This window comes from Magnolia sinica, chromosome 8 (assembly GCF_029962835.1).
Source record: "Magnolia sinica isolate HGM2019 chromosome 8, MsV1, whole genome shotgun sequence".
NCBI classification, from domain to species: domain Eukaryota; kingdom Viridiplantae; phylum Streptophyta; class Magnoliopsida; order Magnoliales; family Magnoliaceae; genus Magnolia; species Magnolia sinica.
Window position 1 is genome coordinate 8,770,774 of NC_080580.1, and position 27,936 is coordinate 8,798,709.

The following is a 27,936-nucleotide window of genomic DNA, read 5'->3' on the forward strand; positions in this document are numbered from 1 at the left end:
ATCGGTGGGGCCATATGCCCAATGAATTAATACTCTAATGACACAGCGTCATTCTACTTTTGGCGAGTGATATACCACCGATGATGTGGGGTGAAAGATATTACGAGAATATAAGTATATTTCGTCCATCATTTATTACATAATCTTGTGACAGATGGCGGTATCTTATTAGTTTGTATGGATGTGTCGAGAAAGATGTAAACATTGGAGAATTAAAAATAAATGCTATGAACCGGTCAAATTAAGTAATGAAAGGTTCATTTATTAAAAGTTTCTTGTTGTTCAATCAAAGCAATTTTTGATTTGTGGCCATCGATTGGAAAAGTAACTTGCCAGCATGTTATCCCATTAAAAGTGTGCCCTGATTTCTGTACAGTTGGTACAAGTTCTTCCCTAAAACTAACACAAAATTCCACAGCAGTTTAGATTTATCAAATAGTGTCTCAAAGAACCAAAATGCTCCAATGGTGCTCTTTAAGGGAAGAAATTGCATAAATGCCCTTGTTCAATTTTCCTTTAAAGAAGTGGATAATCGAGAATTGTGGGCACCATGGTATTTGTTTGACATCCAAACGATCCAACAGATGCACCCGACCATGATTATCATACAAGTGGAAAATATGGTGGGTCCAATCATAAGGTAGGTCAAACCATAAGAGTGATGTATATTATTTTCTATGGTATGATCAACTAGATCCTACATTTGAATGGGTTGTGGAATACATTGTTGTTAAAATTGGTTTAGCAATCCTAACCTTTGATTTGTGACACTCACTAATAAAAATATGACATTCTTTATTTTTTAAACCAATATTCAGATAATGAAATTATCTTCAATTTTGGTTCGTGATGCCTTAAAAATGGCACAGATAAATTGGACAGTTTAAATTGAATTACTTACTCACCACTAAAGAAAATTTTATATAATTCCTAAGTGCATGCGCATCATCATCATACTTTTAGAGTATTAAACTTTGGGCACAGGTGGATTACTGTAGGGCCCATCCTAATGGATTTATCTTACATCCACTCTGTCCATCCGTTTCTTCAGCTGATTCAAGGACATGAGCCATAAAACACATTAGATCCACATCTCAGGTAGACCACGCCACAGGAAGCAGCAGTGATTGAATTCCCACCATTAAAAACTACCTGGGAGCCACCATATTGTCTATTTTCCATGCTAAGGTGACAAAAATTTGGATGAAGGGACTACACAAATATCAGCTTGATCAAAAGCTTTTACTGCCATCCAACAGTTTTTAATATCAATCACCAATGTTTCAGGTGGTGTGGTACACCTGACATTTAGATTTTCTGAATTTTTGGTGTGGGCCCTAAAATGATATCTGGATAAACGGATGTATGGCATGGATGTAGGACACGTACATTAGGATGGGCCTCACAGATAAGGATTCACCCACCTCGGGAGAAAAGAGGTGGAATTGGAGAAGGTTTCTCTAATAGAGTGAAGAAACGTGTGGGTACTTGAAGTCCTCTCTTATCAAAGCTAAGAGCATTTTGTGCCGTTGATTAGTGTGGGTCCCACCAAATGTAATCACAGACGGCAAACAAGCACCGCAGGAGACAACTTGCTAATCGGTTAGGTCACAAGAAAGATGTGATCCCTCGTCTCCTCTCTCTCACCCAAATCCTCTCTCTCTCTCTCTCTCTCTCTCTCTCTCTCTCTCTCTCGTCCTAATCCCCTCTCCCTCCTCTCTCTTCCTCTCGATCTCTCTTCCTGCTCTGTGTGTGTGTGTGTGTCTGTCTCCCTAACCTTTCTTGTGTGTCTTTGATCCACGAATGCCCTGCCCACGCACGCCCTCGCTCTCTCTCTCTGAAGCTCGGTTGAAGACTATTTGTCGAATGTGAGGTATCTCTCTCTCTCTCTCTCTCTCAATCTCAATGCCGATTTAGGAATTTGGGGATTTAGTAATTTATGGATTTTTGATTTGATGTGGACCCTCATTTAGGGATTTGGGGATTTTAGGGCTTACAGATTTGAATGTGGACCCCGAATTGGGGTTTTTCTGATTTTACAAATTAGGGATTTGGGGATTTTAGGATTTTGGGGATCTGAGGATTTTTGGAATTGGGGATTTCACCTTGTGTTTTATTTATTTATTTCTCTTTCTTTATTGACATTTAGAAGTCCCCAATCTATTGATCTGGACTGTTCATTAGGTCCAAGGCACATTTCATGGGGTTGCCATGTAAACATCATACCAATCTGAGCCAGATCTTAGGGTCTGTCAAGCATAATTCATATAGAATCTGGTCTAGTTTGGATCTGTATTCAAATAAGCATGATTTTTAAAGGCTTAATTTTTGCATTCGTTGTGTTGTGGCCTAAGTTTTGGATTGGAATGATTTTTGAGGACTCATGGCGAAAATCTGGGGACTCGCCTGATGGAAAGGGTGGATCTGAAGCTTGGGTTGAATCAGATTCACACAGGTGAAAGTATGTCTTTCTATCTCTCTCTCAATCTCTCTCAATATTAATGCCGAGAGAGGAAAGGGGCCAAAAGAGGGTAACAGGTGTTGAGAGAAGCTCAGTACAGAGAGAAAGAGAGAGTGAGAGATTCGTCCGTATGTTTTAGCTGGAATGGGACGGAGGAAAGATACAAATTCCAGCTAAATTACAGAGCGATTTTTGGAGCAAAGACACTAATTTTTCGCAAATACGACACAGGAAGGCTAGAAATCGGAATTAAAGGAGAAGGGTCGGTGGTCTTCCAAATTAAGAGATTTGAGTGACAGCTTCGATTAGAAGATGGAATCTCTCCGAGAGGAAATTTGAAATTTTGGTGAGAGATGATGAAAACCCTCTCTGATTTACATCTTGAGAAAATACCATTCTTGCTTAGGGTTCATCTCTAGCAAAATGATGCATAGGGAGAAGATGATAAGATGATACGGTAGAGCCACGTGGCATGAGATACGTCAATTGGAACCGCCCATCTGGTGCTACCTTTCACGTATGGCCCATGAAGAGTTTTCGAAACAAAGAGAGAGAGAGAGAGAGAGAGAGAGAGAGAGAGAGAGAGAGAGAGAGAGAGCTCCTTTTGTCATCCACACGTGTGGAGAGAAGTCACATGTGTTGCAGACTTCTCTCCACACATGTGGACTTGAAGTCATTCCTTATCAGCTCATGTAACCCAAAACACGAGCAATAGACCAAACTGATCAGATAGATAGGAACGTTTGATGGATGTTTTCTTTTGAACCATTGGCCATGCATGGTACAGAAAACTAGAGGAACGGTCCTGATTGAAGTTTCATGTCTTATAATCTCTCCGTGTACTGTTAAGATCCGACAATAAACACCTTCCGCGACTATAAACTGGGCCACCCTCATTTCTGGCCACAGGACAGATGCGGTGGGGCCCACTTGATGAGCAACCCAGAATCCACACAGATCATGAAATCCACGTATCAAGGAATGTAACTGCCTGAGCTGGGGGTGGGTGAATGTTGTTTTTTAGCATGGCGACGTGGGCCCACTCAGTGGACGGTGTCAGATCAGTTATTGAACGGTCCATGTCGCCGATAGTGATAGTTGTACCTCAAAAGGATGCACACGAGTTGTACCGTTCTTTCCCAAATCTGCGTCAATCCAGTCCGTCAAAATAGTGAGGATAAGGTGTGGACGATCACATGATCACAATCATTTCACCTGTGGAATCTAAATCGCTGGACATTTTCCTTGTTAACCCTCCATCTAATGTCTAATAATCCGACGGTTAGTATCATTCCGTCAGTGTGATTTTCTGTCCCCGCTCCATCCGCAATCGAACACATGATTTGGACGGTCTGGATTGGTGTACATATACGTTAAGTGCAATCGATGTGAGTGCAACAGTCTAGCTACACCATAGGCTGACAAGTGGCAGCTCATCAGAAGGACGGTTGAGTCATGATTTCGAGTTCTTGAAATATGACGGGGGCGCGCACATGCCAACATGGCACGCATGTGTTAGATAAAAGCTGATCATTAGCATCTCGCACATGTGGCGAATAATCATGCGTGATAGTAGCCGTGCTGACGAATTCGGGTGATATGTTATGACGTGTACGGCTAAGCACCGTCCATCTCACGCAAGTGAGTCGACCCCCACACGATACGGAAAATGGAGCGGCAACACGTAATTTCCCACAACGAGAAGAAAACGCTGAAAAAGGTTGGATTTGAGGATTTTAAGGTGATATTGAAGAACGAGTAAATGCTGGAAATCAAAAGAAAAAACCGAAGGAAAGAAGAGCAGATTAACCAACAGCTAAAGGCATGAAGAAGATCTTATGGAAAGATCGGAAATCTCGCTATAAAATCAGACGAGAAAAACAATATGAAATCTCTTGAAATTCAAAGAAAGGCAGCGAAGAAACCAGATCTTATGCAAAGATCGGAACGAGGAAGGATCCTCTCATGGATACAGAGGAATAAGCCGAGGAATATTCGGGAAACACTCCAAAATGTCGTGAAATACAAGAAACGCTGCGAGAAAACCAGATCCCTCGCAAGACTTATGGATTTCAGAAAAATCAAGATGAAGAAACCAGAAATCCTGAAAACGAACAGACTCGATGTAGAAAGAAAAAGAAAAAAATGGAGTAATCTTCAAAATCCTATCGAGCATCACGCGACATAACCAGATCTGAGATCTCATCTACATTACCGATTCCTCGACAAGATCTACATCCGACCGTCCAAAAACCAATCAAAATCCACTTCCAGATGTTGAAAAGGCTCAAGAAAGCTTTGAAAATTGCTATCCAGAACCAAATCTGCCGGGAAATCAATATAAAAAAAAAAAAAATCGCCGAGACCAGTAAAAAAGAGAGAACTTTCGAAGCATTTCAAATCTTACCAGAAATTTCGTCAGATCTTCGCCGGTAGGAAAAAGATCCGGGGGCTTTTCTCCGGACCCGATCTGACTTTCTCGCCGGCTTTTCCTCGCCTCCTCCTTTCGCTCTAAAGCCCGACTGTTTCGGTCTATTTATATAGCTGGCGGATTTCAAATTTTTTTTTTTTTATATTTTTATCCTTTTTACGGTTTAAGAAACCGGCTGACGTCCACGTACAGTGAGGCTTTTATTTGGAGCTTTCTCCTTTCACAAGCTACGATTATGCGGTATATAATTCCAAAACTACCCATGATCGGACGGTTAATATCGAGCAGGGAGACGTGTAGAAACCTCAGCCGTTCATTAGGTGAACTCACCGTTTGGGACGAGAGGGGCCATCGTTCAATGATCTAGACCGTTGGTTTTTGGTGTGACAACGGCAATGGGCCGTTTATCAATGTGGAAAGTTAATGTAATTCTATTCTCAACCGTCCATTGGTTGGTTACAAGATGAACTGATAGGATTTTCCTTCCGAGAAATTGTCTGAAGATAATTGATCCCGCAATAGATCAATGGTCCTGGATTAAAGAATACTATGGGCCATTTATCACGACCTAAAAATAGAAATCGGATTGCGTACTCAGTAACTCAGACGCTTTTATGGTACTTAGTAAATTCTGTTGGGACCACCGTGAATGTATTTCGTTTATCCACGTTGTCCATCCATTCTTCCACTCATTTTAGGGGTCAATCCAAAATTTAAGCATTTTGTCCATCTTGTCATATCATTTTAGGTACAGACTAAAAATGAGATAGATTCAAATCTCAAAGTGGACCATATCACAAAAAGCAATGGGGATTGACCGTCCAGGTCTTTTTTACCTGACCAAAGATACAAAAGTAGCCGATATTCGTGTTTTCCTTAGTACTTGTTTGAGTGGCACAGATGACTTGACTCAATAAACTTGACTCATTTAACTCCTTTAGATCTAACTCGATCGGGCCGAATGGATGATACGATCCGAATTGAGTTGAATTCATCCAATCCAAACTCAAACTAAGTTGAGTTCAAGTCACCTAGTGACTTGACTCGACTCGACACCAGGGCTCAACTCGTTCAGACTCGACTCAATTTGAAACTCGACTTGTATATATAATTTTTTTATTTTTATTTAAAAAAAAACCTTAGATTTAACGTTTTAGATCTAAGATGCCATGTAGTGATGGAGAGGCCGCAATTCTAGCAAGTGAATATAAGTTTTGAGTTGTGATTTCAGCCCACGGATACCTGCCACAACGGTGCCGACTCGACCCGACTCGGTACTTGTGATTGGTTCGGACTTAGTTCGGATTAGTTAGACTCGGACTCGGACTCGGATTGGGTCGGGCATGCTTTGGACTCGGTACCAAGTTGGGTTGAGTTTGGATCACGCCTATTTCAAAACCGAATTGACTGGATCAACCCCAACTCGGTCCAACTCAACTCGATGCCCACATCTAGTGCCGATTTTATCAACCAGTTGGATTGCAAATAGACATCATGAAAACGCCCCAAGAAGTTACCAACACTAGGCATTCGATCCTCACCTTCCAGTGTTGTAGCTCACTAGAGATTTGGATATGCCTCTTTTTTTAACATATCCTGAAATGATCTCACAAAATGGATGAATGGAAGGATGAATCATAACTTGGTGACTTCAATACACCACCGAGATTAGTGGTTTGTGGTACACCACACAATCTGCTTCCCTGCTGCTGAGACCCCGGCCTGACTCAAGACAGGCGCGGCAGTTACCGTAGGATTACCATGGCCCCACCTTGATTTATGTATTATGTATCCATGCTGTCCATATGTTTTTCCAGCTCATTTGAGGGCATCATTCAAAACGAAGCATCTTTACAGTAGGGCCAATATGAACCTCTGGGTCCTTGCTCTTTTTTTTAAATTTTTTTATTTAACACGCACACACATCCCCACACACTCACGCTAGTGGAATTTCACCACCTATGGATACTCGAACCCTTACCGGGTGTTGAAACTCCTGAGAGTCTACCACCACCCGAGCAAGAGTAAGGATTCTCGATAACTTACTTTCCCGCTAGCATGGCATGTATATTTTGTAGGACATCTTATCCGTACAAAAGGTGGACCGCACCGTATGGATCACTTGCAGAGGACCAATGGAATCATTAGGTTGGCAACTCAAGTATTAGATTGTCGGGGGTTCATTGATTTATACGGTGTAATCCGAAGATGAGTAGACCATCTTAGTTTTTACCTAAGGCGATTTTTATGGTGTCAGACCTATTTTTTGCACAGCACAGATGTTCTCAACTAGTGTTGTATCGCTAGCTCACATGCTCCCAACTCATGTGAACATTTCTAGAGTGAGTAGAAAAGTATGAAGCAGTGTGATTAGAGTCCACCATTGTGACCTTTCTAGGTCCACCATGATATTTATTTTCTATAATAAGGTCACATATGCATGTAGGGGTGTACATCGAGTCGAACCGTGTCGAGCTACGCGGCTCGGCTCGGTCCTCGAGCTTGATTGGCCAGCTCGGGTCAGTTTTGTCAGTAGCACGCTGAGGCCAACAACTTTGCCTGATTTAGGCTAGGCTCTCATATGTGTTGAATTTCTGGCATATTTTGTTTTGAATTTCTGCATGGTTTATGTTAAATTCTTAAATTTTGGGGGTGATTTTGTGATAGATCAACAAGAGTAGTTGGTTCTCCGTGCAACGATGAAGGCACTCATTCTCGTCGGAGGGTTCGGTACGCGTCTGCGGCCATTGACGCTCAGCGTTCCAAAGCCGCTTGTGGATTTTGCTAACAAACCCATGATTCTGCATCAGGTAATACCCCATGAGTCCATCTCTTTGAAATTGAAGCCTATGGGCTGGATCTGTTTATGCGTTTCTCTACTGTTGATTTCCAATGAATTGATAATCGTTTGCATAAGTTTATGTTCTATTCTTGTTTTGCTTGTCTGGATATATATCATATCTGAAATCCAGTTTCCTATGGAAGATGAGAAGAACCTTTTAGGGTGCAGTTCTCTATGTTTGGCATGGTAATCAGAATTGATGATAGGCAGGATACTGTGTTCCCACCTTTGCGCTCCAAATCATTTTCAGCATATGTTGCTGATGTTGATTTCGGGTAGACAAGTTGGAATTAACAGCATCCGACAATCTGAACCATCTCAAATGCAGGGGAGGACAGATTATGCCATTCGGTCTGCAAAAATAAAAAATAAAAATCAAACCAATTGCATTTTGGGTTGCATCCAAACAAACTCTATATTAGACACTTGAATCCCCCAAGCTTGCTTCCAGAAACTTCCAGTGTGTTTTTTTTTCAAATTTATCCTCTGAATCTTTGTAGATGAATTTGCAGTTTCATGTCTTACGATAGATATGGGGTAAGTAAATTGCGTAAATTAACTGTAATCTGTCTATGTTTCTGATTTTATTTTATTTTTTTCAGATTGAAGCTCTGAAAGCTATTGGAGTGACAGAAGTTGTTCTAGCCATCAATTACCAACCAGAGGTAAGAGAAACGAACCTCAACCAAATCATTTTGCAGCTGATTTTCTGTTTTAAAATATTGATGATGTCAAGCCGTGTTTTTGCTTTGCAGGTGATGCTGAACTTCTTGAAGGAATTCGAGAGCAAGCTGGGGATGAAGATCACTTGCTCGCAGGAGAACGAGCCAATGGGCACTGCAGGTCCCCTGGCTCTAGCCAAGGATAAGCTGCTAGATGGTTCCGGTGAGCCTTTCTTCGTACTCAACAGCGATGTTATCAGTGAGTACCCGCTCAGGCAAATGATCGAATTCCACAGAGCTCATGGTGGAGAGGCTTCAATAATGGTAACCAAGGTATAATTGCATATCTATCATTTCTCTATGTGAAACCTTCGATTTTATTTTTTCATCGTGTTCCTAGGGCCCATGTTCAGCTATCCAGGCTGCTGAATTAATAATGGGCATACCCTGAAAAAAAGATCTCCTCAATGGATCTCCCTATATATCCATGGTGGACCCACCAGATCTCCTCAATTATTGATTCTCTCTCTCTCTCTCTCTCTCTCTATTGTTTGCTTGTTGATTCTTCAGGGTAGGTCAGAAACCTCCCCTGCTCAAATGGCTTGAATCATAAGAAATTCCATTAACTTGAATAGGTAGATGAACCATCAAAGTACGGCGTCGTGGTCATGGAGGAGAAGACTGGGAAAGTAGAGAAGTTTGTAGAGAAACCGAAGATCTTCGTGGGCAACAAGATTAATGCCGGGATCTACCTGCTGAATCCCTCCGTCATCGACCGGATCCAATTGCGGCCCACTTCGATTGAGAAAGAGGTCTTCCCTAAGATTGCTGCAGAGCAAAAGCTCTATGCAATGGTCTTACCTGGATTCTGGATGGACATTGGGCAGCCAAGGGATTACATCACAGGCCTGGGGTTGTATCTGAACTCCCTCCGGAAGAACTCTCCTTCCCGGCTAGCTGTCGGGCCCCACATTGTGGGGAACGTCCTGGTCCATGAGAGTGCAGTCATTGGGGAGGGCTGCCTGATTGGCCCAGACGTGGCGATCGGGCCGAACTGCGTGGTCGAGTCTGGGGTGAGGCTATCCCGGTGCACGGTCATGCGTGGGGTCCGCATCAAGAAACATGCGTGCATCTCCAGCAGCATCATCGGGTGGCACTCTACGGTGGGGCAGTGGGCCCGTGTCGAGAACATGACCATCCTTGGGGAGGACGTCCACCTATGCGATGAGATATACAGCAATGGTGGGGTTGTGCTGCCCCACAAGGAGATCAAATCCAGCATCCTGAAGCCTGAGATAGTCATGTGAGTGAGAGAGCTGACTTGTGTGCCGGATATTGATAATGTTTTCTCTATACTGGTTGTTAATTAGTGTGTTATAGATAGAGGCAGGGAGGCCGAATTTCAATCCTGTTTGTACCATTCATTCCCAATGGCCCACCTGTTACGTACTTGCAGGCCCACTTGGGGCTTGTTTGGAACGTGGGATTAGGTGGTATGGAATTGTATTTTTGGTCCAATAGCAATTCTACCCGGCTTTTGGAAATAATGGGGAAGATTGAATTAATTTGAAGGTTTGTTTGGGAGCCTATAAGTGGAGGTAAATGGGAAATGGAATTGAAAGTAAATGACTTTAAAAATTTGTTTGGATGAGAGTAAATTAAATACTTTGAAATTCAATGTGTTATGTCTAGTGCCACAAACTTAGGCTGACTTAGACTTGCGATTCTGGTGGGACGTATTAGCACAACCCACACCCGATGAGACACCCAACCTTGATTTTTATGGGCAGGCCCACCATGATGAATATGTGAAATCCACTTCAACCATTAGATGCCTTACTAAATATGAATATGTGAAAATTGAAATCGTCTCCAACCATTAGATGCCTTACCAAATATAGGTTTGGGCCCAAAAAATTAGGCCTATCTAAGGAAGACAGTTTTCACAAACCTCTCCCCCAATTGTGTGGTCCACCTGAATCATGGATGAGATCTGCACACGGTTTCTAACTGTGTGGTCCATCTAAATCATGGATGTTTCTAATTGTGTGGTCCACCTAAATCATAAATGACGTTGAGTTTTTAGGACCTGGGCCTAACATCATGGTGGGCTCTAGGAAGGTTTCAACAGTGGGCGTTATTATTATCGCTGCTTCATGTGGTGTGGTCCACTTGAGGCTTGGATCTAAATCATTTTTGGGATCATGATATGGAAAAATGGATGTACGGTGAAGATAAAAACCCATACATCACACCACGACTCGACTGTCTAGCCAGATGGTGATCACCTGAATCCACTAGTAGAGCTGTACACAAGTCGAGTTTGAGTTGAGGTAGGCCAAGCTCGGCTCAGCTCAACCCCGCCACGACCCAAGCTCGAGCTCAACTCGACTCGAGTCGAAACGAGCTCAAACGAGTTAATTTGAGCCAGTTTATCGAGCTAGCTCGACTCGTATACAACTCTAGACATAACATCATATCAATTGGGAATCCAAAGGTACGACTCATTGTGCCGGTATGGCCCTCCTTTATTAGTGGACCATCCTGATTTTTGTTTCAGATGATAATGACGGATCGAATCCATGACATGTTGATGTTGACGGTAAAGTAAAAAAAAAAAAAAAGGCCGCATCATAACTATTGATATATCAGCATCCTATTTTATTTTAATGGTAGTGGGTGAAGATTATGAAAGCCAATAGCGGTTGGGTTTCGTTTTAGACACTTGTTTTATTTTATTTCAACTAAGAGACTTCATGACTCCCTTTGGCTACAAAGTCCAAACATATCCATCTAACCATGCATGCCGGTTATGACATGGAGCAGGAACTTCATGCTAGAGGAAGTTAGGTGGGGCCCATCATAATGTTTATGAGAAATTCACCCAATCCATCCATTTTGCTAGATCATTTTATAACACGCCCTAAAAATAAAACAGATACAAATTCAAGTGGGCATTTGACAGAAACAGTACCAGGATTGAATATCTACAGTTATATATGACCGACCTTATAAACGGTATGGATGGTATATAAACATCATGGTTGGACCTTTGGAAGGTTTCAACGGTTGTCACATCCTTACCCACTTTTTCCCTTTCGTGCGTCTCACTTAGTTTCGTATCCGCCTCATTTTTGGGCCCATGTCTTGAAAAACAAAAAAGATGGATTTCTCACCAACATCGTAGTGGGTCCCACCTAGCTTCCCATCGCAGTTCAAAGGCATTCAATATCCAGTGGCACCGGTGTATTGTGGGCCCACGTGGCATGTTCATCTGACCTGTCGTCTACGTGGAAACGTGACTTTTAGTGCTCATCATGCTCATCATAGAGCTCAAAAGTCATACTTAACATTTCTAAGTCATGCTTAAAACATATAAATTCACATGGTGTGGCCTAAAAAACTAAATTTATATGGTGTGGGAGCATATAGATTTTTTATTATTATTATTTTAAATCATAAACGGGAGCAGGCTAGGTGTTTACCGGGCTGTGGGGCCTACCTTGATGCATGTGCGGTTCATCACATTTTTCAGCTTATTTTAAGGTGTGGCACATGAAATAAAATATATTTAAATTTCAAGTGGACCATCTCCCGAAAATCTCTCAACATTTTTGGGAAATATTCAATCCCAACTACTCCTTTTCTAGCCTAGCTCAACCTAGCCCATTTACCCCAGTCCATTCATTCAATCTAAGCCGTTTTACTAATCTAACCCAAGCGTTCGGAGATAGGGTGAGCAGGGGGCGTGGATTGGCTAGTGACCTGCCACTAGCCAATGGCTAGTGGGCATTGCTATGTGGGCCCCACCATGGCGTGTGTATTACATCCGCTTTGTCCATCCATTTTTTCGAGATCATTTTGTGGTATGAGCCCAAAAAGAGGTAGATCCAAGTCTCAAGTGGACCACGTCAAAGGAAAAAGGTGGTGATTGGATGCCCATCATTAAAAACTTCTTAAGGGCCACAAAAGTTTTGGATCAAGTTGATATTTTTCATTTCCCTTCATCCAGGCCTTATGACCTAATGAACATGTTGGATATCAAATAAAAATTACAGTGGGCCCTAGGAGGTTTTTAATGGTAGACATTCAATCACCACTGTTTTTTAATGGTCTAATTTGAGGGTCGAGCATAACTCAGCTCCCGAGTTCCAAAACATCACTTATGCAACATAATTAATGATGGATGTATGTTGACTGTATTAGTGCATAAAACATGGAATAGATTAAGCCAAAACACAGATATGATTCAGGGATAAGTGAATAAAGCAAGCGGAAGACTTATAGAAAAATATGTGTACAAGTGTAAATCCCTGAAGTACATATACAAACCAGGTCGCATGAAAGTGTTACTTAACAAAATTTAAGTATCAAGTTACATCATTTAAATTCTCAAAAATAATCCCAGAGATCCCGCGCATCAGACCGAGGCTCGCTAGAACCCGTCTGAAAACTGCATATAGGAGAAGGCAGCCTCATCATCATCCAGCTCCCGCTCTGCCTCAGAAGTCGCATCCACATCTGCAACATCAGAGCCTAAGACAGAGTCTGGTGGGTGTTGAACACCGCCCCAGAACGTGGGAGTGAGTGATCAACTCAGTGGAACAATAAGGCACTGGTTAACATGTTATCAGTTCAATCAAACAGTAATGATAAAGCAGAACAATTAAATAAATCCTAAGTACTCTTGTTTAATGCGAGGATGTATGCAATATGATGCGTGCCCTCACGCGTACACCCTCAGCGTCTTCATCTTACGTTACGCATGACATCGCCTCAAAGTGAGCCACGTCTACAAAGCACATGCAAATGCGGTGCATGAACAAGATTACCAAGTTGTTATTAGTCCTTTTCATATAGCAGGATTAGGAAGTTAAGATACCTTCCTCATGTCACCATCCAAACAGTGATCCATACTAGGGTCGTCAGTCCTAGACATCTCATACGATCATATATTTGAGGTCGTAGCAAAGGGCTCGTCACCAATCAATGCACGACTTGCATGCCCTTACTACCACAGTTCGGCTCGTCACCTCATTGCGGTATCCAGGTATGCTCGAGGTCACTACAAAGGGCTCGTCACCAATCAATGTAGGCCGACAGCACGAATATAGTGTCCCATACCACCATAATCAGCTCACGAGTTTAGTTGCTCACTGGTCACTACGGGGAGGCTCGTCACCCCAGTGTAGGCCGACAGCTCGACCACGGTGTCCCATACCACCATGTCCGGCTCATGAGTCTTAGCGGATCAAGTACCATAGTTAATAGGATTTCACTGGTAAGTTCGGTATCCTAGATTCAAGCAATAGTGTCCATACATGGTGAATATACATCGGACAATCGGGTTACTTGGCGAACTCGATTAGCACGAGCGCACGTTGAGTTGAGCGACATAGAGTGCGCAAACACTCCGCGTAGCCAAACCACTACCGACAACTCTAATACGGCTCGGGTTCGTCTCATACGTCCTACGTGGCGAAAGCAACCTCAACCACGAATATAGTGTCAATTACCGATTTCCTGGACTAAGGCATAGTCCCAAATACCTTACACTACTACAAATACTCATATGGATTGTAAAATAGTAATGGAACAACAACTTAAATCATGGTACATACACATCTGAAGAATCTCAACTTAACATAAATGTAAGCATATGTAATGCTTGAATTTAAATAATATGGAATGTAACTTGCATAAAGGAAATCATGCACATCAATAGGAGTATTGAGAATCACTTCTCAATGCCCGCAATAAGTGTAATAAGTTACACTTTAGATCATTCATGCATTTCTACAAACACTTAGCATACATGGAACAACATACATGACGTATGTTGAAATACATGCATTTAGACAATTCCTTTTACCAAGGAGTTGTCATACATGCATCTAGCATACATACATGACAAATAATCATGGCAACCATAAGTGCATATTTTATACGTATACGGTACTTTATAAATACACATAGAATACACAAATCTCAATATAGCACATGCATATCAGGAAAGCAACGTAAACACAACATTTGACATGTGAAATCTCGTCCATAACAAGAATAAATCATTCACTGGCATTGAAAGCCTTGAAAACCATAACTTATACACTTAAAGTCCGCACCTTAAGCGAAGAAAGAACCACCGAACTGATTTAGACGAGTTGTCTTCGTCAACGGCGATGGAATACCCTAAGACAAAGATAGAAATGAGATACAACAATACCAAAACTAATCTAAGCTCTAAGTTAACTTACCCCAAAAGAACTCAGAACCGTCAGAAGAACGATTCAAAGTGAAGGTTCAAAGATGAAGCAGAACAAGGAAGAATCCAAGATGATTCACCAACTTATCTCTCTCACTTTCTCTCTCTTTTCCACTCTCTTTCCAAGCTAGGGTTAGAGAAAAATTCGTATGGAAAAGAGGGCTAGGGTTTAAGGACTATAAATAGGCCTATTCTTGATGAAAATAACCCTAGGGACAATGTATACTTAGGTTATAACCAAAGCATGCCTTTCTCGATCCAACGAAGCACTTCTGGTGGGCCTATAACCACGAAAGGTCGGACTTAAGCTCATTGACCATGGATCTAGGTCAGGCTGAGTTTTTGTACCATCGGCTCTTCAGATCAGTAGTGGCGGACCACACTCAATTTAATGGTCACGGAATCTCGATCAGTCCACAAGCACTAGGATATGCCTGCGCCAACTATCCTATTCGAGGGTGAAATTGGGTCGAAATCCAACGGTCAGATAGCTTAAAATCATCGCACAAGCGCACTCAGATTTCATAAAAACTTAATAAATTCCAACCGTTCTCACACTCTTCACTCCGAACTCAATCAAATCGACCTAACGCATCATGGATTTGATTTTCGAGGAGATGGTCAAGCCCAACTCGATGACCGCAATACTAAGATCATCGCTATCGGACTGTACGCGCGGTCCAGTCCGATCCAGATCTTCCAAAATTCCCGAACAACTGGATTTAGCGATGGATCCGAGTTTTCGAGTAACGTAGCGCTAACTAATCTACAAGTTTAGAGCCATACAGATACAATTTAAAGTGATTGATGCGAATTTCACAAGCAATCGAGTATAGCGCTAATTACCTCGAAAACAACTACTTAAGGAAAGATTAGCACAAAAATTTCCAAGGTCGTTATAGCAACAGACTGACTTTCAACTCCAATTTGGAACCAAGCCCTAAAATGATTTCAAAAAACAGATGAACAGCGTGGATAAAACAAATACATCATGGTAGATCCCATGGACAACTAGCCACTAGCGTCACTAGCCGAGCCGCCTCCAAGCATGGAATGGCTTGGCCATAAAACGTTAAAAAACTGGGAGTGACAATGGGCCGTGTGCGGGATCCACGCCGTCACTAGTCCTAAAAGGACTAGCCCGTTAAGCTATCCGTATTGTTATTTTTCCCCCTTTTTGTTAGTTTGTTAGTCCCACTTAATTGGCATGTAGGGGCCATCATGGTGCTTGTATGAAATCTCGTCCGTCCATCAAGGTTGTCCTACCATAAAAATGAGATGTGACAAAAATTAGGACGATCCAACCATGAAAATGGGATACTTCACGTGAATGTAAAATTTTTATGTGTTGTTTCATGATTTTCTATGGTGTACCCCATTTAATAGTTGGATTAACCTGATTTTTGGGTCATCTCATTTTCACGGTGGTATGATCTTATTGGAGGGGCAAGATGTTGTACAAACAGTATGGTGAAATCCCACCTAAGTGTCTGACCAGGCAGTTTTTTGGGATGTACGGCGAACTCGATGTGATGCACTTGATGGACGGAACGGTTGCCATGGATACACCACGGTATGCCCCACGTAGGTCAACCATAAGTTACGGTACGGTAAAAACCATGGATTTGAGATCCGGTATACTCATACAGCTTCTTTATTTTACGCATCGTCCATTATTTGGTCTTGAGTTTTGAGTTGGGTTATGTCCGTTCATTTGGTTCAGCCCATTGATAACACATAGGCGGATCAGGTCCGTTCATTTACTTAAATGGCCACGTTTTCCACCCCAAGCCCTTGGATCCCGTATTCCTGCCTGAGCAGGCCGAAAGCCTGTTCGCTCGGCCCATACCATTGACAGCCTTGCTAGTCTGTGGGACCCACCACAATGTTTCTATATTATCCATGCCTTTCATCCGTTTTATCAGTTCATTTTATACACCAAGCCAAAAATTGAAGTATATCTAAAGCTCAAGTGGACCACTCCATAGGAAACGGTGGGAATTGAATACTACCGTTGAAAACTTCTTGGAGGCCAAAGAAGTTCTGCATCAAGTTGTTTTTTGTTTTTATTACATTCATCCATTCCTGTGTGACATTATGAACGGTTGGGATGACAAATAAACATCACTGTGGACCCTGGGAAGGTTTCAACGGTGGATGTCATTATCCCCACTGTTTTCTGTGGTGTGGTCCACTTGAGATTTGGATATGCCTCAATTTGGAGCTTTTGCCTTAAAATGAAGTATGAGCTGATAAACCGGTTCGACGGCATAGATAAGATAAATACAGTGAGGTGGGTCCTACGGAGTTTCCTCAGTACGCAATCCGCGCGAGGTGAAAGCGGGACGGCATCGGTCAAGCTCGGACTGGAATCCTTTGCATCACCAGCTTGACGCAGTGCCTAAAACACCCAAGTGTGTGGGACCCATGATGATCTATATAGAAAATCCGATCCGTCCATCGTGTAATTTCCTAGTTTTTAGTTCTTAAAGATAAATATCAAATACATCCGCAACTTATATGAGCCACACCACATGGAACAATGGTGATGCAATGCCAACTATTTGTTGGTGTGCGGGGCCATCATGCTGTGCCTCCTTCATCAAACCCTTTAATCATGTTTAAATCACCATAATGAAGATAATATCCAAAAATTAACTTAATAAAAAATACAGTTGGGCCACACCATGTGAAATTTTTGTCTTTGGGAGCATTATTACATTTTTACCATTATTGTGGCCCATATGAGGCTTTAACCAAGCTCATATTCTTTATCTACACTCCAAATAATGGTTCTCACATGGTGGAAGGAGTGGATATTACATATTTAAGATGTCAGATCCCACAGAGCTTAGGTGTTTTACTCATAAAACAGATGCTCCCAGAATCTCTTCTCGAGCTGCGGGTGCATTGGAACTGACGAATTTTTAAAAATATTTTTAGCGAAAATATCGCGATATTTTAAAGATCTCGGCGATATTTCCTGCAAAACTTGCGCGCGCAATCAATTTATCCCATGGCCTACTTCTACTAATCCACCAACCAACGATCAGGATCCTTCCTTAGAGCAAGTTCCAGTATTGATGGTCACACGGCTCGCCCATGGACAGATTATTCAAATTAGAGGAACCTACACATTTAGGCACGTTTAAAACCTCAATGCTACTGCTGACAATATTCTTTTCCACCGTCCATCTGTGTGGGCCACGCTCGGATAATTAATGAATGAATATGTCTGCTCTTCTTAAATTACCCAAATTTCATCGCTGGTTTCCACGTGAGCCATCAATGGAGGAACCGACCCCACGTGGATCCGCATCTAACGGTTGGTACGTGCCAGGTCTAAATTCTTTATCTTTAGTGCCTTCTCCTTGCACTGGGTATGTATTCATCATATTTGCTGGATGGGAAAGGACGTTCATCGCCCAGTAACTAAAATGTGGGCAAGCATCCGCTGGATCCAGTCCGTCCATCCAGTAGGTCCTTCCTATGAGTGACCACTAGTTGAAAATCAATCCTAGTGGATGATTCTGTGGATATGTACAGTCATCCACTTGACTTGACGGTAATAAGAAACTGATGGATAGGATAATCCATTCGATGTGATTTTTGACCAAGGGTCATGCGAGGACAGCACCCCACTAGATGTACGGATAGGATTCATTTCCCATCTGGTGCCTCTCAGGTATTGATGGATGAAAATCATTTTCTGGTCCAGAGAGACGCACCAGAGGGTGCCACGTATTTTACAGCGAGACGTAGCTTACCGATTCCTGTTATTCCTACGAGGCAAAAGGTCAATGTATACTGTTTGGTTAATCGCATAAATCATAGAATATGCTCCCTTGCATTTCAATTCAATATATTAATATGATGGCGACCTATCTAACTTTGAAGAGCACTTTTATTTTTATTTGCTCCACGCACTCTAAATTGGAATACGTGTGAGAGATCCTGGCCATTCGTTAGATATAGTTGACCGTGAACATGCCCTTTTCCGTAAATTATCTCAATCTACTCATCAAACCGACCACACTTGCATGGGGAAAATGTGCGGCTATAAAGAAAACCACAAAAAGCAAGTATATACCGTAGAAGTGTGTGGGCTGCTGGATAGGTTAGACACCATGGATTTTGGGACAGGGGAACTACTGTACACGTGTACCTTATCTGGCACACGTGTGCTTCTTCGTCACGTGCCAAGATTCAACTGTTGGATCTGTTGGAGTCCGGAGTACGTGTTTGTCAACTCAGGTTGTGTTATTAGTGAAGGTTACGCGTAGAAGTATCATTGGATGGATGATTGTATATTTGTATCCATGCATTGGCCCCAATCCAGTGCATCTCGAGGCATAGAAGTTACCGTGCCTCTCTGCCATTTATGCAAAGTTCGAAAATGTTGACTATATCGACACCATTCATCTGATACATTAACTAGTGAATATTACGTTGCATGATGTTCACTATTCAATCAAACGCTGAGTTCTTTATTATGTGCTACTTATATTGAACCTTTGTAATCACCGCGAGAGCATCGATCGTCTCTAGGATGATCTCCCATTTTTCCAAGATTGTGTGAGACGGCCTTGCCGGGCATATCTGGATTGTAATAAGATCCCTATCTCGGTGGGTATTTATAGACTTGTCTAACACACTACTTCAATTGCACGTGTCATTCATAGGGTTATGTGTCATTCATCATAGTGTTTTATCAATATATGTGCGTACAGTTGTGCCATTATGCTTTTGGCAGGTGAGGTGCCACCGAAGGATGTGGTACAAAAGATATTCTCGATATGCGAATAGGATTTTTTCAACATTGGGCGTCATTACCACCACTACTTCTTGTGATGTGGTCCACTTGAGCCTTGGATCTACCTCAATTTTGTGCTCATACCTAAAATGATCCGGAAAAAGTGGATGAACAGCGTGAATAAAATCCATACATCACGGTGGGTCCTACAAAGCCCTTGCTTGAACCTACTTCCTCCAAGCGGGGCAAGACACAATTTGATTTCTTTTCTTTTGTCTCTTGTATGAATCTTTATAACTATGTTACTTCCTCATCTCTACACAACCCACCCTTTTTGATAAATACACCTTTTTTCTACTTGGTGTTATATTATAGATTTTGACCAAAGTAGCTTTGTGGTATTCAGCTGATTCAAGGACATGAGCCATAAAACACATTAGATCCACATCTCAGGTAGACCACGCCACAGGAAGCAGCAGTGATTTAATTCCCACCATTAAAAACTACCTGGGAGCCACCATATTGTCTATTTTCCATGCTAAGGTGACAAAAATTTGGATGAAGGGACTACACAAATATCAGCTTGATCAAAAGCTTTTACTGCCATCCAACAGTTTTTAATATCAATCACCAATGTTTCAGGTGGTGTGGTCCACCTGACATTTAGATTTTTGAATTTTTGGTGTGGGCCCTAAAATGATATCTGGATAAACGGATGTATGGCATGGATGTAGGACACGTACATTAAGGTGGGCCTCACAGATAAGTATCCACCCACCTCGGGAGAAGAGAGGTGGAATTGGAGAAGGTTTCTCTAACAGAGTGAAGAAACGTGTGGGTACTTGAAGTCCTCTCTTATCAAAGCTAAGAGCATTTTGTGCCGTTGATTAGTGTGGGTCCCACCAAATGTAATCACAGACGGCAAACAAGCACCGCAGGAGACAACTTGCTAATCGGTTAGGTCACAAGAAAGATGTGATCACATATAGAGAGGGGAATGATCACATGCTTTCGATCCCGTAGTAGTTACCATACGCACAAGCTGTGTGGGGCCCACTCCGTGTCGTGCATGTGCGTGAGACGGCTCATGGGCACCGTTCATCCCCGCAATCTTCATCAAAATCTCTGGTGGGACACAACACGTACGGGAGCAATGTGCAATCATGCAGCCTATGTATTTTCACTTGTTTTGGCCGGCTTGAGTTTCAGAACCCTGTTAATCCTGGTGGGGCCCACCTGATGACTGGTTTGGATGACATATACACGCGAAGGAAAATCCTATCAGTCGTGATAAATGGCCCATAGTATTCTTTAATCCAGACCATTGATCTATTGCGGGATCAATTATCTTCAGACAAATTCTCGGAAGGAAAATCCTATCAGTTGAAACCTTCCCAGGATCCACTTGATGTTTATATTCCAACTAAACCGTTTATAAGTTCATTTTCACTGAGATGAAGTGAAAACACAAAGAAATTAAACCTATAAAAAACTTTTGTGGCCAGATAAATATTTCAACAGTGGTCACTAAATCTCCACTGTTTCCTCTTGTGTGGCCCATTTGAGTTTATGATTCCCTCATTTTTGGACGCATGTCCTTAAATTGGACGCGGATTTACTGCGAAAGAAGTTCCTGCGCAAGGATTCTGGGTGAGGCCCAATGTGATGTTTGTTAGAAATCCAACCCGTCCATACGTTTTTTGAGCTCATTTTAGTACACGATTCCTAACAATGATGAGGATCCAAAATTCAAGTGGGCCATACGAGATGAAACAGTGGGAAAAGGAATTCCTACCGTTGGGACCTTCCCAGGATGCGCATAGATGTTTATATTTCATCCAAACCGTTTATAAGGTCATTTTCACTGAGATGAAGTTAAAAAACTAAGAAATTAAACCGATACAAAACTTTTGTGGCCATATTATTGGTTCAACGGTGGTCACTAAATCCAGGGTGTTTCCTCTCGTGTGGGCCACTTGAGTTTTTGATCCTCCTCATTTTTTGTCGCATGTCCTAAAATGAACTCGAAAAACGGATGGACGGAGTGGCTTTCTCACAAATATCGTAGTGGGCCCCACCTAGGAATCTTGCGCAGAAAAAGGCTTTGGCAGGAAATCGCGTCCGTTTAAATTGGAAGCGGCTTCAGTGGATCCAGGACCCACCTCATTGTATTTTCCAATATCCTGCCGTCCATCCGTTTCACCTGCTCATTTTAGGGCATGATGCAAAAAAATGAAGCAGATCCAAATCTCAGGTGGACCACACTACTGGTAACAGTGGTGATTGAATGCTTTGATCCATGAACGCCCTGCCCACGCACCCCCTCGCTCTCTCTCTGAAGCTCGGTTGACGACTATTTGTCGAACGTGAGGTCTCTCTCTCTCTCTCTCTCTCTCTCTCTCTCTCTCACTCAATCTCAATGCCGATTTAGGAATTTGGGGATTTAGTAATTTATGGATTTTTGATTTGATGTGGATTTGGAGATTTTAGGGCTTGCAGATTTGAATGCGGACCCCGAATTGGGGTTTTTCTGATTTTACAAATTAGGGATTTGGGGATTTTAGGATTTTGGGGATCTGAGGATTTTTGGAATTGGGGATTTCACCTTGTGTTTTATTTATTTATTTCTCTTTCTTTATTGACATTTAGAAGTCCCCAATCTATTGATCTGGACTGTTCATTAGGTCCAAGGCACATTTCATGGGGTTGCCATGTAAACATCATACCAATCTGAGCCAGATCTTAGGGTCTGTCAAGCATAATTCATATAGAATCTGGTCTAGTTTGGATCTGTATTCAAATAAGCATGATTTTTAAAGGCTTAATTTTTGCATTCGTTGTGTTGTGGCCTAAGTTTTGGATTGGAATGATTTTTGAGGACTCACGGCGAAAATCTGGTGACTCGCCTGATGGAATCTCTCTCTCTGAAGCTTGGGTTGAATCAGATTCACACAGGTGAAAGTATGTCTTTCTATCTCTCTCTCAATCTCTCTCAATATTAATGCCGATTTAGGAATTTGGGAGTTAGTAGTTTGTAGATTCCTGATTTGAACGTGGACCCTTATTTCAGGATTTGGAGATTTTAGGGCTTACAGATTTGAATGTGGACCCCAAGTTGGGTTTTTCTGATTTTACAAATTGGGGATTTAGGGATTTTAGGATTTTGGGGATTTGAGTACTTTTAAAATTGGGGATTTTCTGATTTTACAAATTGGGGTTTTTAGGATGGACTAATAATCCTTCAGGAGATATCAATGAAAGAGGAGGAGATGGGAATATGTGATTTTTATATGGGCATTCTTAGGTAAAAAAGATCTATCTAGGAGTAATCTTTCCATGAATATTTATCTAGAGTGGTTTCCATTAGTATGGCATGCTATTTTTCTAAGTTACTAAGAGAACATTTCATGGACTGTTTTTATAAAATCTTGGGTACTGTGAATTTCTTGGCCAAAAAAAAAAAAGCAGAAGAAGAAGAAGAAGAAGAAGAAGAAGAAGTAGAAGACTCCAATAATATGTATATTTGGTGTATGTATTTGGGATTTGGGGTTTAAGTAAAGGTCTTGATGATGGTGAGTGATTGATCTGATGTTCAGTCCCACAGTTCTTTAGACCTTGGGAAGATCAAGTGAGCAACAAGCACGTCAGCTGTTTGATGAAATTCCTGAAACAGAAATCCCAATTAAAATATAATCCTGCTTGCATCCTATTATTTCAAACCTTAACTAATTAAGATGCTCTATACCTAACAAGTTGTAATAAGAGAAAACTGACCATTAAAGATTCCAAACTAACAAGATTCTTTCAGAAGTGCTCGACCGTATAGCCTTCTATGTGATGTGCTGCTTGTATCCAAATCTACTAAGGATGTTGCTTGGAATTATGGGTCCAACAATCCAATAGTTTGAGCCATCTGACGTCATGTGGGTCCCATTAAAGCAATCAGATCAAGAGATCGATCATTTAAGTTGTCCAGGGAATCTCATGGACCAAGCGGTGTATGGATGCCACTAGCTCTTGTTGAGCGTTGTATATTGCCCCCATTGGTTCTATTTTTGCCCCCATTAGGTGAGCACTGAGTTTTTACATATGCTCTATATGCAGGGATACTGTTTGATAGAATAGCTATAAGATATAAGCTTTGTGTGCTCTACTCACTGCCCTTGGATTTTCATTTGGCCCAACTGTGTGGAGTACAGGCTGGGACAACAGGCCAACATGCAGAGCAACTGTTGGATAAAATAGCTATAGAAAATATGCACCGTGTACTCTACTCACAGTCCTTGGATTTTCATTTGAACGTACATTTTTCAATTTTGGTTTAGATCTGCCATTTGTTGAAATTGGCATTCAGACCTTAGCAACTGTGAAACTTTATACGCTGTTAAACATTGGTGTTTCTGTTTGAGAAATGCCACAATCAATTATGTAGAGTGTGTTTTCTAACTTCTATGCGGCTCCTTTCACTGTAAATGCGGTGAACGTTTGTGTTGACTGTTGATCTGGTGGGCTACTGCATGGATTTGCTATAGACCAAGAATCAGAGTGATCTGACAAATGTGGCCATGCAGTTGTTGTTAGTTACATTTGTTGAATGTGGACTATTGCTTTAACAATTCCCTTTTCGAGCCATTGATTGTATGACTAGCTATCACAGTCCAACACCTTTGCTGAATTTTTTATTTTTTATTTATTATTTTTTTTTGCAGACAGTAAAACAAAACCATCATACATAGGATGCATAACAACCAAGAACTAGAACATATATAGGCAACCTTTAGTAGGAACATACAGGTGATTGCCATGGTTGTAGGAGTCTATTGTCTCTGTTCTAGTTATGGAAGGAGTGGTTTCACCAGCATGATATGGTGCAAAATTGATAGACATATGCAATGATTTTGGGGTTGATCTCTTTTTCTCCATTGAGTCCCTTGCAGACTTCTTAGTGTTTGGAGTGGCATGAATTTTCTTTTCTGGGACGGACGGGTGTTGCAGGTTTAGCTGGGGAAGGAGGAAGATTGGATGCCTGACTTGGAACTGATGATTTTGAAGTGGAAACTGTTGATTTCTTTTTTGTTCTGGCCAAGTTCTGATTAGCAGCAAACCTTTCCTTTAATGGTGGCTTCTCCGATTGGCAGTTGTAATTATTTGTATCTCCAAGTTGCGGTGAGGATTGAAGGGTCGGTGGTCTTCCAAATTAAGAGATTTGAGTGACAGCTTCGATTAGAAGATGGAATCTCTCAGAGAGGAAATTTGAAATTTTGGTGAGAGATGATGAAAACCCTCTCCGATTTACAGCTTGAGAAAATACCATTCTTGCTTAGGGTTCATCTTTAGTAAAGTGATGCGAAGGGAGAAGATGATACGGTAGAGCCACGTGGCATGAGATACGTCAATTGGAACCGCCCATCTGGTGCTACCTTTCACGTATGGCCCATGAAGAGTTTTCAGAAACTGAGAGAGAGAGAGAGAGAGAGAGAGAGAGAGAGAGAGAGAGAGAGAGAGAGAGAGAGAGAGAGAGAGAGAGGCTTACGGTGCCGGAATCACGGCGATGGGAGATGGGATCTCGATAGCGGCGGCTGGATTCGCGTGCGGCAGTGGTGTGAGTGGTGGAACAGGGGCGGCAGCTGCAGTTGTGGAGGGAGAGAGAGACTGAGAAGTAGAAGGAGAGCCTATGGGGAAGCGGATTGGCCGGTGTACCGCACACCAGCTATGTAGCTGCTGTAGGTACGTGTCGTGCCAAGACAAGCATAATTGCTACCTTTTCAATTTCATCTGCTTTAATCGCACCTAATGCAAGTGGCCAAATGGGCCTTAAGAGAACGAGAGAGATGGAGAACGAGGAGAAGGAAATTAGAGACGACAGAGTTCTCCTTTTGTCATCCACACGTGTGGAGAGAAGTCACATGTGTTGCAGACTTCTCTCCACACATGTGGACTTGAAGTCATTCCTTATCAGCTCATGTAACCCAAAACACGAGCAATAGACCAAACTGATCAGATAGATAGGAACGTTTGATGGATGTTTTCTTTTGAACCATTGGCCATGCATGGTACAGAAAACTAGAGGAACGGTCCTGATTGAAGTTTCATGTCTTATAATCTCTCCGTGTACTGTTAAGATCCGACAATAAACACCTTCCGCGACTATAAACTGGGCCACCCTCATTTCTGGCCACAGGACAGATGCGGTGGGGCCCACTTGATGAGCAACCCAGAATCCACACAGATCATGAAATCCACGTATCAAGGAATGTAACTGCATGAGCTGGGGGTGGGTGAATGTTGTTTTTTAGCATGGCGGCGTGGGCCCACTCAGTGGACAGTGTCAGATCAGTTATTGAACGGTCCATGTGGCCGATAGTGATAGTTGTACCTCCAAAGAATGCACACGAGTTGTACCATACTTTCCTAAGTCTGCGTCAATCCAGTCCGTCAAAATAGTGAGGATAAGGTGTGGACGATCACATGATCACAATCATTTCACCTGTGGAATCTAAATCGCTGGACATTTTCCTTGTTAACCCTCCATCTAATGTCTAATAATCCGACGGTTAGTATCATTCCGTCAGTGTGATTTTCTGTCCCCGCTCCATCCGCAATCGAACACATGATTTGGACGGTCTGGATTGGTGTACATATACGTTAAGTGCAATCGATGTGAGTGCAACAGTCTAGCTACACCATAGGCTGACAAGTGGCAGCTCATCAGAAGGACGGTTGGGATCTCCCGTCCGCCTGCCTGGGGAGGGTAGGGATGACGATGGGCATCGCTGCACGTGCCAACATGGCACGCATGTGTTAGATAAAAGCTGATCATTAGCATCTCGCACATGTGGCGAATAATCATGCGTGATAGTAGCCGTGCTGACGAATTCGGGTGATATGTTATGACGTGTACGGCTAAGCACCGTCCATCTCACGCAAGTGAGTCGACCCCCACACGATACGGAAAATGGAGCGGCAACACGTAATTTCCCACAACGAGAAGAAAACGCTGAAAAACGCGTTATCTTTCCAGCATTTTTACAAATTTTCCGTAGAAAAAAGACGGAATGGGTTGGATTTGAGGATTTGAAGGTGATATGGAAGAACGAGTAAATGCTGGAAATCAAAAGAAAAAACCGAAAGAAAGCAGAGCAGATGAACCAACAGCTAAAGGCATGAAGAAGATCTTATGGAAAGATCGGAAATCTCGCTATAAAATCAGACGAGAAAAACAATATGAAATCTCTTGAAATTCAAAGAAAGGCAGCGAAGAAACCAGATCTTATGCAAAGATCGGAACGAGGAAAGATCCTCTCATGGATACAGAGGAATAAGCCGAGGAATATTCGGGAAACACTCCAAAATGTCGTGAAATACGAGAAACGCTGCGAGAAAACCAGATCCCTCGCAAGACTCATGGATTTCAGAAAAATCAAGATGAATAAACCAGAAATCCTGAAAACGAACAGACTCGATGTAGAAAGAAAAAGAAAAAAAATGGAGTAATCTTCAAAATCCTATCGAACATCACGCGACATAACCAGATCTGAGATCTCATCTACATTACCGATTCCTCGACAAGATCTACATCCGACCGTCCAAAAACCAATCAAAATCCACTTCCAGATGTTGAAAAGGCTCAAGAAAGCTTTGAAAATTGCTATCCAGAACCAAATCTGCCGGGAAATCAATATAAAAAAAAAAATCGCCGAAACCAGTGAAAAAGAGAGAACTTTCGAAGCATTTCAAATCTTACCAGAAATTTCGTCAGATCTTCGCCGGTAGGAAAAAGATCCGGGGGCTTTTCTCCGGACCCGATCTGACTTTCTCGCCGGCTTTTCCTCGCCTCCTCCTTTCGCTCTAAAGCCCGACTGTTTCGGTCTATTTATATAGCTGGCGGATTTCAAATTTTTTTATATTTTTATCCATTTTACGGTTTAAGAATCCGGCTGACGTCCACATACAGTCAGGCTTTTACTTGGAGCTTTCTCCTTTCACAAGCTACGATTATGCGGTATATAATTCCAAAACTACCCATGATCGGACGGTTAATATCGAGCAGGGAGACGTGTAGAAACCTCAGCCGTTCATTAGGTGAACTCACCGTTTGGGACGAGAGGGGCCATCCTTTAATGATCTAGACCGTTGGTTTTTGGTGTGACAACGGCAATGGGCCGTTTATCAATGTGGAAAGTTAATGTAATTCTATTCTCAACCGTCCATTGGTTGGTTACAAGATGAACTGATAGGATTTTCCTTCCGAGAAATTGTCTGAAGATAATTGATCCCGCAATAGATCAATGGTCTGGATTAAAGAATACTATGGGCCATTTATCACGACTGATAGGATTTTCCTTCGCGTGTATATGTCTATCATACTTAGTAAATTTTGTTGGGCCCACCGTGAATGTATTTCGTTTATCCACGCCGTCCATACATTCTTCCAACTCATTTTAAGGGTTGATCCAAAATTTTAATCATTTTGTAATATCATTTTAGGGTACAGACTAAAAATGAGATAGATTCAAATCTCA

The 27,936-nt window shown here is 42.0% G+C and overlaps 1 protein-coding gene across 1 annotated transcript; it reads left to right on the top strand.

Moving 5' to 3' along the window:
• The first annotated feature begins 7,447 nt into the window (after positions 1-7,447).
• Positions 7,448-9,738, top strand: LOC131252787 (mannose-1-phosphate guanylyltransferase 1). Its single transcript, XM_058253482.1, has 4 exons — positions 7,448-7,702; positions 8,337-8,399; positions 8,490-8,729; positions 9,032-9,738. Exons 1-4 carry the CDS (start codon positions 7,592-7,594, stop codon positions 9,701-9,703), a joined length of 1,086 nt encoding a protein of 361 aa, XP_058109465.1. The 5' UTR covers positions 7,448-7,591; the 3' UTR covers positions 9,704-9,738.
• The last annotated feature ends 18,198 nt before the right edge of the window (positions 9,739-27,936 follow it).